Source organism: Parasteatoda tepidariorum, chromosome 3 (assembly GCF_982258835.1).
Source record: "Parasteatoda tepidariorum strain Cologne lab strain chromosome 3, Ptep-v5.0, whole genome shotgun sequence".
NCBI lineage: Eukaryota > Metazoa > Arthropoda > Arachnida > Araneae > Theridiidae > Parasteatoda > Parasteatoda tepidariorum.
The window spans coordinates 82,667,165-82,684,755 of NC_141757.1; the positions used below are offsets into that span (position 1 = coordinate 82,667,165).

The 17,591-nt window shown below is 27.4% G+C and overlaps 1 protein-coding gene across 1 annotated transcript in view; it reads left to right on the forward strand.

Moving 5' to 3' along the window:
- Positions 1 to 1,118: 1,118 nt before the first annotated feature.
- Positions 1,119 to 17,591, forward strand: part of LOC107447965 (uncharacterized) — a 40,250-nt gene continuing 23,777 nt past the window's right edge. The window contains exons 1-7 of the mRNA XM_087159698.1: positions 1,119 to 1,329; positions 3,525 to 3,574; positions 6,073 to 6,168; positions 9,698 to 11,378; positions 13,620 to 13,677; positions 14,112 to 14,842; positions 16,245 to 16,326. Coding sequence (XP_087015824.1) covers positions 1,282 to 1,329; positions 3,525 to 3,574; positions 6,073 to 6,168; positions 9,698 to 11,378; positions 13,620 to 13,677; positions 14,112 to 14,842; positions 16,245 to 16,326 — 2,746 coding nt within the window. The 5' untranslated portion in view covers positions 1,119 to 1,281. The remainder of the gene's footprint in view (positions 1,330 to 3,524; positions 3,575 to 6,072; positions 6,169 to 9,697; positions 11,379 to 13,619; positions 13,678 to 14,111; positions 14,843 to 16,244; positions 16,327 to 17,591) is intronic.

Below are 17,591 nucleotides of genomic sequence, written 5' to 3' on the forward strand. Positions count from 1 at the left end.
GTTACTGGTTTTCTGTATAAAAATTATAAAATATATATTGACCTATAATAGTTGCGTAAATTTGCCTCATAAAAAGTTGCATAAATTGCAATTTCTATCACAATAAAAGTAAGGTATTTTAATTATAAGTTCGTTATTAGTTTCAATCTACATTTAGTACAAAGCAAAAATTCTAATTGCTTTCTCTTTTATTTCAGTATTTTTTGTTTAAATTTCGAAAGCTTTTCTGCTAGTCACTTTGTGTGTACAATTCAATTTTCCTTGTAATTTATGGAATTAGATTGTATATGAAATACAAAGTAAAATTTCGAAAAAAGACGAGAACTACTTAAATTTTTTTTAATAAAGGCAGTACTTTAATTAAAAATTTGTTAAAAAAAAACTCCCTATGTTTTAAAAACCTATTTAATAATATTAAAGAAATGTGATGAACGAAAATATTTTTTTTCTCTCTTTCAAATGCTGCGATTATTTGCGCATCGTTAATATTGTGGGGAATTTAATCTTAGACTATGTCAACCTTCATCTATCAAAAGGTACCTCGTGAGGGATTCAAGTTAACATGTCTTATATACTATTGATCTGGTATTTAATATTTGTAGTGGTAGTTACGCCACAATATCGAAATAAAGCTGTTTAAAAACATTTGTGCGCCAACATTTGTGATACTGCGCCAAGTATTGCACTCTTTCCATCACGCGATTGTAGCTCTTTGCTTGCTATCTGTGGCGTGTCTTTTCGGAAGGAATAAAGCGTACTTGGTTCCTCTACCTACTATTTCAACTCTATGGTAGGGACCGAGCGGTATTGGTCCTTGTTAAACTGTTCTACCATAAAGTGCTCGACTTCGCGTGCAGGTCGTCGAGCTACCGAAGCGGGGATGCCACCCTCTCTGTAGAGGATCAAAATTGTGATGGCATGTCTTCGGTTCATCCTCAGAGATGTTTCCCAGATCATCGCCAATAGCCCATTGTGCAGCCCTAGGGCGACGTCGTAAATTAACAACAACAACATGTGTAGTTTTATAACATTGTTTCTGCGTGTTAATTCTCTAGTAGTGTGAATGCTCCTTTTATTTTCTACATCACTATTTTAATCATTCCTGAGCCTTTTGTGCTATTTATTAACTGTATCCGTGATTTCTTATGTTTGTAAAGTAAAAACAGGTGAAAACAAAAACAAATACTCATGTTTCGTAATAATTTTAATTCAATCTTGTCAAAATATTTATTTTATTTCAATAGTGATGTTACAGTATATTATTGAGAAATTTTTAAAGATATGTTAGAAAATATAGGGGAAGTTAATGTAGTAGATGATTCTGCTCAGGTACAATATTCTGAATCTCAATTTCATTCATTATCAATACAGTTTCATTACTGGACTGTTTTATATTAACAGTTTCTTTAAACAATCATTGCTTTAGTATATTTAGTAAAATCCTATCGTCAGCTACCATATTTTTATTGGAAAAGCATATATTCTGTATGATTTGTAATCTTACAACAAGCCTGTAAATCCATAGTCAACTAAGAATGAGTAATAAAAGTAAGAATAAGTAAAATCACGAAAATATGTCTTTCAAAAATTTTTTGTTTACCAGATTTTGAAAGACGACTCAGTCCAAAAAAATCTTTTGGAATTGCTTTTTCAACTTTTCATTGTTAAATATTTTCTCAGGGAGATTTCCTTATCGAGATCTGTAGCAGAAAAATCGCCAAGTCTTGGCATTTTCTGAGCAGCGGCCTGCGTAAAACTAGAAACTGCATAACCGAAAGGTACCATTTCGAAATGTATAACTCCTAGCCATCCCCAGGAGAACATGTTTTCTTAAAAAAAAAATGCTAATTTTAAAACTATTTGGCACCTTGAAGGAGGGATATTTCCATATTGTGATCCAACAATTACAATTACCACGGTGCCTAGCAGATTTTAAACTTGCAAATTTAAAGAAAAAAAAAACATGTTGATGTTTGGTCGAGAGTGGTTACATGTAAATTGCTGAAAATATAATCAAAGAACTATATAAATTTACAATATTATCGGCATAAATTAATTCAAATTTCATGTGTAGAAGGACAGAGGAATACATCCGAGAAATAATTGGAATTTAAGAAACCTTGTGGAATTTAGTAGCACTAGCAATAAAAAAAAAATATGCGAAAAAATGATTGCTCCATTAAAAGAAACAATCAAATAAGTGATTTGAGTTTTGTGTGTAACAAAATTGTATAAAAAAAGCACCGGATTTTTTTATTTTATTTTAAAATATGAAAATGTGTCGCAATAACTGTCAAAAAAAAAGATAAGAGCACTACATGACAGGAAAGAAAAACCCCAAAGAGTTTTTCCCAATGGTGGAATCTTTCTGCAAAAACTCTGTACCGCTCTGCGACAATATTGCTGTGTTGCCACAAGGATAAGGGATTCTGTTTGTGTGTTCTTACTTTATGATAGCAAAAAAGCTTATCTGTAAATCCTCTATTCTATAAACTAGTCTTTAATTTATTTTTATTCACCATGGTTATGCTAATAAGCTTTTAAAGTGTTCTCTCATTTTTTCACTTCATGAGGGATGTAGCACAAATACAGATACACTAGCATGCAAAAGTTTTTGGTCAATGCATGAAAGGAATTTTAACCTTTCTATACGTTTTTTTTTTGTAGCGATGATTTCTGTTTTACTTAGTCCAGCCAACATATATATTACACTTGATTTCAGAATTTTACTTTTTTTGCAATTTAATGGAAAATGTAATCTTTGAATTAAATATAAATCTTTCCCCTCAGTTCATTTGAATATTTCGTTTTTTATATAATTCAAGTTTAGTAAAAACTAATTCTTTAAAAATAAATGTCAGTAATAAATTAAAGTTAAAATCACCATTTCCGTAAATAAATATGCAAAACGTATGCTTATTTGTTAAAATTGTATCTTTCAATTGTATTTTCATCCAATTTTTAGATGTAAGAAAATCGCTTCATGAAAAACAAATACCTGACTGATATGAAAATTGCATTTTATTTAAAGTGACTTTCAAAGCGATAACACTTTGGTTTCTGGCTGATAAGCATATTAAGAATGTTTAGGAATAAAATTATACCTTATTTATTACATTTCCAAGCAACCATCCATAGCATTGAATTTGACCAACGACTTTTTCACGCTAGTGTATGTGTACTTTACCCTTGCATAAAAACATAATTCTGACTTATGAAAGGTGTTTTCGATACTAGGGTGCACTACAAGCTTTTTATTTTAATTTCAAATAACTAAAACATATTTTCACTTCAAACTCACCAGAGTTATTTAATATCAGTAGTATCTTACAAAATACAGCAGATTTCAGCTCAGAAATTATATAATTTATTTATTTTATTAAAAACAAAATACTCAACCGTCCTCTCTTTAATACTCAACCATTCAATTTTCATTGTGTTGTAGTTGTTTGTAAAGATTTGATTTAGAAATTAAAAATGTACACATTTAAATATTTTTTTAATAATTATTGTTTTCCTTTCAGGAAAAGGCTAATGCTGAAACCCATATAGTTGTAAAGAGTACTACAAGAAGGTAAATATTTTTTTGGTCTTTTCCTTACTAAAGTTTCTGAAGACATTTGTGGCCAAAAAATTTGGTTACAACAATAAAAAGCTCTAAAATGTACTGAAGAATTTCATCATCATGAATTGTAAAATTAATGAAAAATCATATTAATGATAATCATATAAAATCATATAATCATTACATAAAAAAGTACTAAATAATCTGTTTAGAAGGAGATATTCAGTTAACTATTTTTGGTCTAATGGTAAAGAAAAAAAAAACCAACAAAAAAATGCTTTCCTTATTATACAGTAGGGAACCGATTATCCAGAACGATCGGGGCCATCGCTATTCCGGATAACTGATTTTTACGGTTTTCTGAATCAGTACAAAAAGCCGTCTTTTTTATTGTTAAACCCAACTAAAAAAAAATCACTAATGATTATTTCCAAAATGATGGTAAGGTAAACATCTTTTAAAAAAGAAAGAAAAATCATAAAATCTAATGAGGAAGAAAACATTTTTTTAATAAAATGGCGGGAAAATTTATTGAATTTCGTTCCGGTTTTCTGATTTCTGGATAGCGGGTTCTGTACTGTATTATATTTATTTTATTGTGTAGATATTTTTTGGTACCTATGAAACAACACTTTATTATTTACAGAAATGAATAATTTAAAAGCATAAAAAGTACTGATTGTTTATTGATTGTTTAAAAAAAAAACACTCTGTGCTTGATGATTTTTACTTATCTTAGTTTGTAGTTTTCATTTTTTGATTAACATGTTTCAATAATTTTATCGAGCATACAAAATTTATGATTTTAAATGATTTCATTAGTTTATATCTTTTGCTGAAAATTTAATGTATATTGACTTATATTATTATTTATTTAAATCATAATAAGATTAAATGTGTAGTACTCTAGCATATGAAGTAAATATTCTGCAGATGTTTTTTGTAAAGAATTTTAACTGGACCCTCAGCTGACCTGAGCTTCAGGATAATTATCATTTCCTCCCCCCTTACATTGGATACTGTTCTGCTGATGCTCAATTTCGGTTTAGTGTATATCAATAAATAGATACCTATTTAACTGGTACAAAAAGTTCTTTTTTTTTTAACCTATTGAGTGCCTTTTTAAAAGTATGTAAAAATTTTATAAAAAATTTTTTTTGAAAAAAATTGAGTTAGCATTTTCCAAGATATTACTTTAAATGCTAAATCAACTGCTGTATCTAAATCAAACTTTTTTGTCTAGTTATTATTTATTTTATTCAGCATCAGTAATAGAAGAAAAATATTTTCAAAATAAACATTTGTTTTATTCCATCTCCTTTCTATGTAACATCAGTCACATTTTATATTTTTATTCTAAATAAAATTCTAAATAATATTCTAAATAAAATTTTCATTATTTTTAAATGTGCATAATAATCAGGGTTGGGTTTTTGACATGACAGTGGTAAATACAGTCAAAAAAATCTACTGTTTTCTTTAATTTATGGCATATAGCAGACAATATATTATTTTCACATAATTGCCTTTATAAATGAATGTTGTAAATGATTGCTATTGATTTTGCAACTATATACATGCATTCTTATAGAAGGATATACATTCATATAGAAATATTGTAATATACTTATTGAAAATAGTGATACTTACTTTTATCATTATAGCTTGATTTGCAAAGGATTCAAAATTTTGCACTTCTTAATTGTTAGAAATAAACAAACAAACAAAAAAGCTTGAAACTATAAATAAATTCAAGAACTAAAAAGAAGAATTTAAAATTTGGCATTTCTTAAATATCAAAAATAAGCTAAACAAAACTTTCAAAACTTGTAACTACTAACAAACTCTAAGTCAAGAATGACTTGACATTCTTCAGTGATGTAACATGCCAAACAAAATGATGCTTGGAAATGTTGAAAATTTTGTTTCGTACCCTAATATTTTACTTCAAATAGTATGTTTTGATATAATCATGTTGGGAAAATGCAAGAATCTGTTCTTAAATATCTTATAACAACTTTTTTTCTAATTTTATTGCCCAAAAATTAATTAATTTTCAATTATAAGCAGTTAATCTCAAATAAAAATACAGTTTTACCAAAACTATGGGTTTTTGACATGACGGTAAAAACTATGGTATAAACCGATAAAAACCGTCATGTGTCAAAAACTTGCCAACCCTGATGATAATAATATTTAACTATTGAAAAACTTCCCATATAATGATTAATGTTAATTATTAGATATTTATCTGTGAAAAAACTTTAAAAATAAATAAAAATAATAATAAAAAACTACCGAGGTAACCTCAATTACCATGAAATAACATAATATCTATAATTAATCTAAAGTAATCTCATAATATAATGTAATGTCTATAATTACAAAAATTAAGGAAATTTGATTAAATAAGTTTGGAAAAATGAGGTAATACTCTATTAGTTATTTATTTGTTATTTTTTAATTAAACTTATCTGTGCACAATAAAACTTTTCATTTATTTTTAGGGGTGGAAAAATATTTTATTGTAATCTGTGCCGTTCTGAACTAAGTGGTGAAGATACACGAACACGTCACCTCATTGGAAAGAAACACTTAAAAAAGTAAGCTGATTTAGTTCATTGATTAACTGACAAAAACAAAATATGGACAGATTTTTTATTTAGACAAGAGATTATGTAAAATAATTAAAAAAATTATCGAGGTAACCAAAATAAGTAAAAGCTATATGGTTTTTGTTTCGTCATTTTCATCTACTAAATTCTGTTTGTACTATTGTTTTAAAGGAATTTTTAATATCCGTGAAATCTAACTGTATTTGATGTCACATTAATTGAACTGTGGTCACATTAATTGAATTATAATTGTGGTTTCACCATTGTAATTGTTGTTTCCAGGCTTCTTAAGAAAAATTGTAAATCTATTAATTCAATCTAGTTATCTTTCTTTATTCTATTTTAGTTGTTATACTTATAAATTCACAGATAATAATTATAAACAATTATCATAATTGGATTATTATAATTTATGTAATAGATAGGGAGATTTTACTTAATTTTCTTTTTGAACCCTAACAGCGAAGCCTTTTAACCTAGTCCTTATAAAATATGAAAGTATAATAGACTTTATAAAAAATATAAAACTACAAAAATCTTTTTGCTGCCATACTCTATACCAATAACTTACTGATCAAGTTCTCAGCCTTTCACATAGAATCCAGATTGAAACCATCTTCTTTTTAAAAATTTAGTGGCAGTGGGTTCAGTATATATATATATATATATATATATATATATATATATATATATATATATATATATATATATATATATATATATATATATATATATATATATATATATATACACTGCAGAGTCACGATTATCTGAAAAGGGAAGTACGAATCTTGAAAATTTGTATTATAGCAGAAATAAGCTTAATTTTAATAGCATGTTTGAAAACCTGTGCAGGGGTCTGTCTAGGTTTTTCTGAGAGGTACCTATTTTGTGAAAATTTAGACATAATTTGTGAAAAATTTAAAATTATATTAAAAAAATCAACACAAAAATATGGTAAAAATATGGATTTATCGTTTCTTAAGGGATACAAAAACAAAATTTTAAGAAAAAGTATTTTGTAAAACTACCGTTTTTCCTTAAGTTGAATTTGTGAAACTACCGTTTTTCCTAAAGTTGAATTTGTGAAGGTACCGCTAAACGGTAGTAAATTCGGCCTGGACAGACCCCTGCTGTGATAGGGTACATATTAACTGCCTAATTTGCCCCTAAAGTAAAATATTCCCTACTTAAGTTTTAGTTCATTTACCTTTAAACTAATAAAAACTACACAACTTATATGTATTTGTGGTATAGCAGTCTTTCTGTCCACCTTCTACCGAAGAGGCTCTGGGATCGAATCTCAGCTGGGACGGTTGAATTTTATTTCTAATTTTCTTTTCTAAAAAAGATTTATAACTATTTAATATGTTTTATTCAATATATAAATTAGATTTTTTAATTGAAATTAGTTTTTTATTTTAAACTAAAACAAATAAATTAATAAATATTTTTTATTTTTCTTATTTTAAGTAAAGTAGATGGATAATGTAAAAAATTGCTATTTTAATTTAAATAAATTTTTTAAGATTTTATTTAAAATTTCAAACAAATAATAATTTTAGTTTTTAATTAAAATGTATCACCCAATTATTTTGCACAATACTTAAATGAGCTGTATTTTAAATTTTCCTTTGGTGACAAATAATTATAAAGCACTCATTCTGTTTTCAATCGAAGATGTCTGGAAATTCTAAGAAATTTGTAAAAAGGGGAAAAATGCATTTTCAGTACTATTGTCATGTTTGGGCTGTCCATAACATATTGTATGTAAGTTGTTTATAGTGATGTGGAAAATGAAACTGATCTATACTTCTAATAAAGAGGGCTTAAAATTAATTTTTACCCATCAGTGCAGGACCTCTTGAATCCGATACAGACTACTATAAAATAACTATTAGTGGTCTCCTGGACCAGCAACCAATTGCCATCAATTGAGTCTAATGGGACTGTATACTGATTTTTTTTTTTCATTTTCTATTTGTGCTGTATTTTGTACTGTGTTTTTTCACAAAATAGTATATTTTACAAAATTTTGAATGTTACATGCTCTTTGTACTTTTACATTAAATTTCTCGTTAATATTTTTTATTGTTAATAATTTAACACAAACATTCAATAAAACAATTCTAATTTATATGTAGCTGCCTTTGTACTTTTTAATTAGTTTGAAGAATATAAATATTGTATTTGTTAAATTTATTTTGTTTCAAAACTGTTTAATAGGGAGATGTAGACAGATCTGTGAAATGTGTAGAGGCCAGGGAGCTTTTTTAGCTGCATTATATTTGAAATTTATAAGGGAATTTAGATGATGAAAGGAATTTAATTTGTTGTACATGCATTGTTAATGCTGCTTCTTTATTAGTCTGTAAAAATAAGTTCAAATAAGTTCAAGCAAATTCTTTCCCTGAAATGATATTGTAATATATTTGAAATTTTACCCATCTATGACTTGTCTTATATTTCTTTCTATTAATCTGAAATTAAATGCTATATTTTAAATCAGGTACTGATGATTTTTTTATTTTCTTGTAGCTTTAACAGGGGGGTGGGGTAACAATTACACTACAAGGCATTTAACTAAGTATATGAGCATTTTATAAGCAGGATGAGATTTTTCCTCGTTTTAGCGGATTTCCGCTTTTGTCTCTCGAATTTCAGCCTTTTTATCAAAAACTCTGATTCTCTAAAAGTTTCTTTTTTTCTTTTTCTGAAAATTCACTCGTTGAAATAGAATAATTATTTCCGAATTTCAAAGATAAACTGAAAATTCAAACTACGTAGCTACCAAACATTTTTGCTTATTTTAGCTATTTTATCCGCTTTTACGCACAGAAAATAAGATTTTCCGTATTTCCCCCCCTGCCCGCCAGATAGCTCGTATTTTTGTAATTCAGACATCGCTGCTTACTGTTTTCTGGCGCAAAAGCAAACGAATTAATAAAAACGTTTTTAAAATCACGATATTATTACCAAACATCGATTTTCGTATTTGCCTGATTTAAAAGTTGCGTATTGCGATTTTTATTTATGCGATTTAAAAATTATGCATCGTGATTCGTATTTATGCGATCTAAAAATTATGCATCATTATTTATTGTAATTTCGTATTTTTGAAATCCAATGTCGAGTTCCATATTCACAAGATTTAAAAGCCACATATCAGGATTCATATTCTCTCAATTTAAAATCTTATTCACACGATTTTAAAATCATGCATGTGATTCATATTAATACAATTTTAAAATTAATCATCGAGATTTCTAATCACATGGGTGAAAAATCACACTTTTTTTGTCAAATTTTTAGATATCATAGCTTCTACATGTTATATATATCCATTCTTGGATTTCCTCTTTTTTACTTTCTGACTACTCTCATCCATGTATAAGAATAAGACCAGCAAGATTATCCATGATTTATAATCCTCCCATGTATTTGTCTTATTTGTATCTTGTGTTGATAAGTATATTGATGTTTAATAATTTTTATTAACATAAATCATTTTTTACAGCCTTAAGATAGAGAAAAAATCAGAAAAGAGTGGAAAAGTCAAAACTACCAATAAAAAAAATTACAGAAATCTAACAGTTGTAAAAGAAGTAGCTTTTAACGATGTGCATTTAGAAACCACTGAATCTAATTCTAAAATACCTTTTGATAGTCTTATAAATGAATCAAGTAAAACTGAAATTAAAATGACATCTGTCGATAAATCTATTAAGTCTCTCAGTTTAAAACGAGGCTCTTGCTTTTATTCAAAAAATCCAGTCGACTCACTTGCAAATAGATCTGAGGGTTTCATACCATTAAATAACACACATGAGTTTTGTCAAAACTATAGCACACAAGGAAACAAATGGAATCATAATAGTAACTCTTGGAATAACAGTAAAAATTATTATGACTATAGTTATGATTATGATTATAGAAGTTATCACCAATATAGAGGTAAAAAGAAGCGATACTTTTATGAACATGATTCGTACAGAAATTGTTTTCCTACATCTAGACAAGACAGTGGTAAAGACTATTGGAAACAAAAATATTCATCAGAATCTGGTTCACACGATATGCAATTTAATAATATACAGCATGAAGTTAATGATCATTATAATTATGATGAAAATAAAGCCAGTTATTCTAATAATCAAAAGGTATATGATAAAGAATTAGACTCGGCCATACATTATGGCAGTGATCCTAATATCAGTACAAAAAATAAACCAGAAAAAGATTTAGAAACTACTGATGAACATTTTTATCCAAATGGACATTCCACTTCAAAAATTTATTCCTACCGAAATTGTTCTCCCAGAGTTGCTTCAGGGTCTGGAAAAGCTCACGGAAAAATCGATAGTCCAAGGCAACTTAGATCATCTAAATTAAGGAAAAATACTGAAGAACAAAATAATTCCAGTACAATAACTATTCTTAATACAAATAATAATGCAGAAATTGAAAGTTCTAATGATACAGATAAACAGCAAGACAAACGGTTGCCTCCTGAAAACATGTCTGATCGAATATCCCACTGGTTAAATCCTCTGAATTCTCGCGATAAAGCTGAAATCGGCAAGTTATTGAATAATTATTCTAAATCAAAGAAAAAGGAAACTCTTTTGAAACTGAAGCATCGTTCTGAAGATAGTAATATTAATAATGAAAACAATGAAAACTTATTTCATAACCTCGTAGAACTAACAGATAGAATCAATACTGCTGAATCTGAAGTGGAACAAAATAGTAGCAACTCCCCCCCAGACCCATCTTATTGTTTGGATGTATCTCCTGAAAGTTTGATAAGTTCTGATAAAATATCCAAAGATTTGTCTCCTAAACCAAAAAGAAGAAAAAAATCTAACCTTTCAGAATCCAGTAGTCATTCTTTAGATGCGAATGTTAGCTCTCGTAGATCTTCTGTTGGTAAAGATACAGACAGCAATAAAAAACGAAGTGCTAGAAAATCTCGTGCTTCAACAGATTCATGTATAAGTTTCCAAAAAACAGCACCTGTTAGGGAATATGAAACACAAGTAGCGGAACAGATGCAAGGAAAACGAAGAAGTTCATTAAGTTTATCCAATAAATCTAAAAAGCATAAATGTTCTGGTTCTGAGTGTGCCATAGAATGTGCGTATGAGACCAGGGGTAATTCGGAAGAGTCTCCTACTGTTAAAGATAATGTAAACAATGTAAGTTTTTTTCTTAAAATCTTCTTGTTTTATGTGCAGTTAGTAGAACACTGGTAATCTTAAATCTTAATGTTTTAAGCTTATATTAGCCCATAGAACATAATTTTAAATGAGAAGTATTTTTGGCAAAACATTTTTTATAGAACTACATAAAATAATTCTATGGTCATTAATGCAGTAGGAAATCAAAATATAGATTTCTTAAAGGTGGGGAGGACCATGTGAAATCTTATGATAAAATGGACTAATGTAATCCAAGGTTATCTAATCCTAAATTTTGTTAATTGGAACTGGCAATTCTCTCAATTGGTTCTTTTAGTGCAGGTTGGGATTTCATCGGGAAGAAACCTATTCTTTCTTGGACGCTAGACAAAATAAAAGAAACTAAAAATAAATTACCAATATAATTGTATAGCAATTTTTTTTAAAATAACGGCAGACACTGAACTTTTGTTTTTCGACTTAGAAGCTGCCGGAAGTGTTGCTCATTTATCGTTACTCAGTGGGCACCTGTGAACCAAAGTCACGGAGACGAGCAACATTACCCACGCCACGCTGCCACAAATACCCGTTCATAGGGTGGGCCACATTCATACATTTACACAGCAGAAGACAACACAGAGAGAGAGAAATATCCATGCCCAGAGCGGGATTCGAACCTGCAGCCATTGGCTTCGCAGTCAGGCACGCTAACCACTCAGCCACTTAATTTAATTAATAACAGAAAGTTAAAAGTTTCTAAAATATTTTAGTATTATAAAGATTTTAAAATGTATCTATTATATTAATTATTAAGGAATTAGTTTGTGAATTTATACTGAAAAATCAATACTTGAATATAAAAATTAATGTACTATTTGTAGAGTAAATTCAATGTATTTATAGTGTATATGTTTTGTTAATTTAATTTTATTGATGAAATTTGATTAAGATATTTTAACAGTTTTTTATACAATAATAAAAATGTTTTAATGTACTCAACATAAAATATTGAAAAAACTGCAGTTATTTTAATTTCTTAAAAATTAATTTATTTCTCTCTCTCTCTATATATATATTTCCAATTGTTGCTTTTTAATTAAATAACATAACATAGAAAACTGGGATTTTCAACATTCAAGTTATGTTTTTAGAACTGAGAAAATTTTATTTCCATTTTGCTTTATTTTATTATTTTTTATTTTTATCAACGTTTTTATTATGACACAGAATTTTTTAAAAAGCGTTTCTAATAAACATTATATTTTATTGTCACTTTTTCTTAAAATACAGCAAAATGAAAGTCAAATTGAGATTTTTGTATCAATTTTTAATTGTGTTATTTTTTTTTCATTTAAGAATTAGGAATTTTTATTTTAGTTTCTGGTTACATGCTTTGTTTTTTTTTAAATAACTTGTTTTTATTATGACGTGGCAATTAAGAGTGTTTCTATTTTTTCTTCACTTTTTTTGAAAATATGGTAATTGGAAAACTGATGTTCAGCCTTTAAATTTTCTTCCAAAAATTAGGATCGGTTTTTATTTTTCGATTTTGCTTTTGTATATAATCTTTCGTTATTGTTGGCATTTTATAATAGCACATCATTTTTGGAAATGTTTCTGATAGACTATATTTCTTTTAACGTTTTATTGATATACTGTTTTCTGGAAAATATTATTTTTAGCATTACATTTTTGTTTTAAGATATAAGATGATTTTTTTTATTTCTCTGATTCAACTTAACAACTTAGGCTTTTTTTCTTCTTTTTTTATAGCTGTTGGTCAGTGTTTTATTTATCTTAAATATTTCTTAAGATTAACTATTTTAGTTTTTCCCCTTAACCCTATACTAATAGTTTAGCTAAGGTGTGATTATTTTCTAATAATGACTTAACTTATTTTTATGTTAAAAATAATATTTATATAAGATTTTTTTTAAATGTTGCTATTTGGCTGTCAAATATTCGGCTGATTTTTTGGCCAAATTACTATTTGTTAGGTACATCCCTAATTGCTTGCATGTTTCATTGAAAAAATAATTAACTTAAAATAGAGCTAAGCTTATTGATTATACCACATTCCAATAACATAAATTAGGCTTATTAATTGCAATACCACTTTTACATAAAGCTAAGCTTTATGTAAAATACTTTAGAATACTATAATTTATCTTTAATCCTGTATTGCATTTCTATTCTTTAATATACTTATTTTATACAAATTGCAGAATGTTTTTAATAATTTTTGATTTTTCTAAACAGGAAATTTATGATGCTGATTTAAGTTTCTTGGTAAAATCAGAAGATAGTCCATTGTCAGGTTAGCACTGTTAATTTTATCTCTTTCTTATTAGTTATTTTTGCAAACAAATTGCTGTTAAACGAAATTTGCAATATTGATGTTAAACAAAATTGGCGATTTTGATGAAGAAATTATTAACTCAATTGTTCCCTATGTTTTCAAGTTACTGGATCTATCAATTTTTTATGCTTTATTTGTGTATTGCTAGAATTGTGTATTTGTGTTTTTCGCTACTCCAAATTTTTCTAACATGACCCTATTTGGGGTCACAATAAGTAAGGAAGTTTTGCATTTGCGTACTAATATGCTTATATATAATAAATAAGTAATTGAATTTTTTTTTATACTTGTTAACTGCAATTATTTATCTAATTTTAAATGTATTATATATTTGTGTTTCTGCAATTTGATTTCTGTTGATTTTAATGCTTATTATAACAAAATATTTTTAGGTCAAAACCAACCAGAAATCAGTCAGAATGAAGGGCTTAATCTTGGCATGGTTGAAAATGCTAAAATATTAGACGTAGAAGATTTAATGAAAATGTTTGCCCTAGAAAATGTAACCATTAAAAAAGAATTTGATGACCCGCTTATTGAAGCCATAAAAAATGTTGATGTCGATTTCTTGATGAATGTATGCGATCCAACAACTAAAACCACTCACCCATCCTCTTCAGTTAATCCTTCCAATAATCAACCAGATAAATCTGCTGCCAATGTACAATCATCACTAGTAAAATTGACGAGTATATCACAACTTCAAACTGTTACAAACATAAGGGATAAACAAGTCAATACAGTAGTCAGTGAAACACCACCACAAATACAATCAAAGACAAATTTAAGTGACACACAATTAAACAATTCACTACCTCCAGCATCATCATTACAAAAACAATCAACAGCAAATATGTGTGATACGCAAGTAATTAATCCTGAAAATGAGCAACCGTCATCGATTTCTAAAGCAATCGGTGTGAGCCAGAGCAATAAACAGTTTGAAACCTTTGAGACTGCTTTCCCAGGTTTATCACCTTTTACAGTTTATGTAAATATAAGTAATGAGCTGAATAAGTTGCAAAAAGAAGAAGAAGAAAAAAGGAATTGCTTGAAAGAAGTTGAAAAGATGATAGAGGAGCATCAGAAGATTCTGAATGAACTGATGACAAGAAAGTTAAAAGTAATTAGTTTTATTCACATTCTTCATTTAATATGTGTTTGTTTTGATCTTCTCTATTGCTGGGCAGGGATGCAGAAAATTCTCAAAGCCTAATATAATATCAACGCTTAGTGTTTTTTGGTTTAAAATTTTTCCTAAAACTGTGGCACTTTTTTTTTTCAGTTACAATAACTTTTTCAAAATACTTTTGTAAAGTGCATATATTGTTAAAATTTTTTGATGAAAATTTTTTTGTTTTACACAGAAATAATTATCATATGTGTTAAAAATAGCACAATTCAAAATTTATTGAAATAGTAATAATTTATAAAATTTAATTTAAGGTCCTACTCATAATTTTAAAGAATTCTAACTAATAAATAAACTAATGAATAAACAAGTTAACATATATATATATATATATATATATATATATATATATATATATATATATATATATATATATATATATATATATATATATATATATATATATATATATTTACAGGAAAAAATTTTATGAAGTGATAAAATTTTTGAAAATAGGTTGCCCCAGGGCAGATATGCATAATGTAAGACAACGCGTGAACTTAGTTCGTGGAATTTTTTTTTTTTAGTATGCTAATAAAGAAGAAGAAAAAAACGGTCAAAGTTTCCTACAGTCAGTATTATTTTGTACTATTATAGATTGTAAAATGAGTAATACAAGAAAGCATGATTATTTTAGTTTTAAAAAATTTGAAAAGCGTTTTTTTTTAAAAAATATTTATCAAATGCTAGCATAGAAATTTTTTTCTGAGTGACTTAGAATTCAGACATGCAAAATAAGATAACTTAATAATTGGGTTTGATTTCTTCAAAAAACAGCTGAAGTTAAGGAAATAAATGCTGGTATACATAATTATCAATATAGAGCTTTATTGCACTTTTAAAACAATCTGTAATTTGCTAGCAAATTTCATCAGAATTAGGTAGCAACTGAAAAGTAAAAATTAATTACAAGCGTCAATAAGTTTCTTGCAGAAAGTCTTTTAATTGAGATCATGTTAGTAGAAAGTTTTTAATCTTATCTACGTCTACTCCAGTGCAACTTGATTTTCTCTTGGACATATTCTGCACCACTGTAGGGAGGTTAACTTCTTTCAGGTAAACACCACTTCCTCAAATCTGAGGTACACCAAAAGTTTTTTCGTTTCTCACTCTTTTACTAAATTTAGTTTACAACAATGTTTGAATTATATTAGGTATAATGTTTGGTACAGTATAATCTCATCCAGCTCTTATTTCATTAAACTCTACTTTCATCTATTTATCTGAATATTTCTGTTGAAACCCTTCATTAAAACAATTTTTAAAATCCATTTTTAATTTTATTGTTTGTTTATTAGTTTTAAAAGTATTTTTATATTTGTGTCATTTTCAGTTGCAAATCGAAGAAGATAATCTTATAGATCGAAGAAAAACTCTGACTTGTGCTTTGTCTCAATGTGTAATTAGTGACTCCTGTGAGTATAATTGCTGTTTTAGAATTAAATTTTTAGAAATTTTCTCCCTGACATAAATTTTAACCTGATTTTACTTATGTTTAAAATTTTAATTTGTGAATGTTTAGAATTTTCTTGGCACAAATACACTAATTTTAAAAATGTCAGAGATTTAAGAACTGCGTTTTTTGTTACGTTAAATTCTGATTTGCAATTATGTTTAGCTGTTAATTTTTTTTAAAATTTAAGTTAGCTTTATAACTTATACTTCCTTAAATTTCATCTATATCTGATTAAGTTATAAGATTCATTTTCTTTTATTAAACATAACTCTTTTTAAATGTTGCATGAAATAATTTAAATTTGACAAACTTGTGCTTTTCTTGTATATCTTCTAGAAAATTACACTATTTTAAATTTACTTTTAAATATTTTGGTTTTGCTAATTCTTTTATAACAGCTGGAATTTTTTTATAAGGTTTCTTATTGCTCTTTTCTATGTTATCATTTTTATGGCTGCTGTATATACCATTACATGGAGAAAAAAATTCTTAGAAGAATGTTGAAATTTCAAATTGAAAAGTCATACTAGTTCAGAATAAGCAATAAATGAAACAAGTAAAACAAATTTAGTCTTCATTTTATAGCTTTGTGACTGGTTTGAAATGTTATATATATATGTATTTTTTGCATTCAAAATAATTATAAACATTGAAAGAGTTATAATAATATTTTGATTAATTTAAATATATTAAATCTAAAATATTTTCTTGTTATTCAGTTAAATTCTATGATTTGTTTAAAATCAAAATCATGAAGAACAAAAACAAGAGATTGGTTAATTTTTCAACTTAATGTCAATTATTCAACTAAATGCATCGTAATCTCTGATTATGATATTGACCGTAATTTCTTGCCTATAATGTGCGTATTATCTTTCAAAACAATGTGAAAAATCGTCATTGCGGGTAATCTGGCACTGCGGATAATATCTCAAAACTATTTCCCCTCCCTTAGCCATAGTAAATTTCATAGCAACTTTCGTCAACCATAAAGATTAAGGGAATATTCACACTGGATGCAAAGACTTTGCATACACTAATTCAGAGATGAGAACCTTATTGGTTATATAAAATTACCGTTGAGAAACTCACCAATCTGGTTTTTGTTCGCATCTCCAAATTCGCATGTGCGATTTTTTTCACATCTAGAGTGAAGGCTCTTAAACATTATCTCGTGCATGCTCTTTCCTTTCCTAACCGATGCCCGCTAATTCATATGTGATA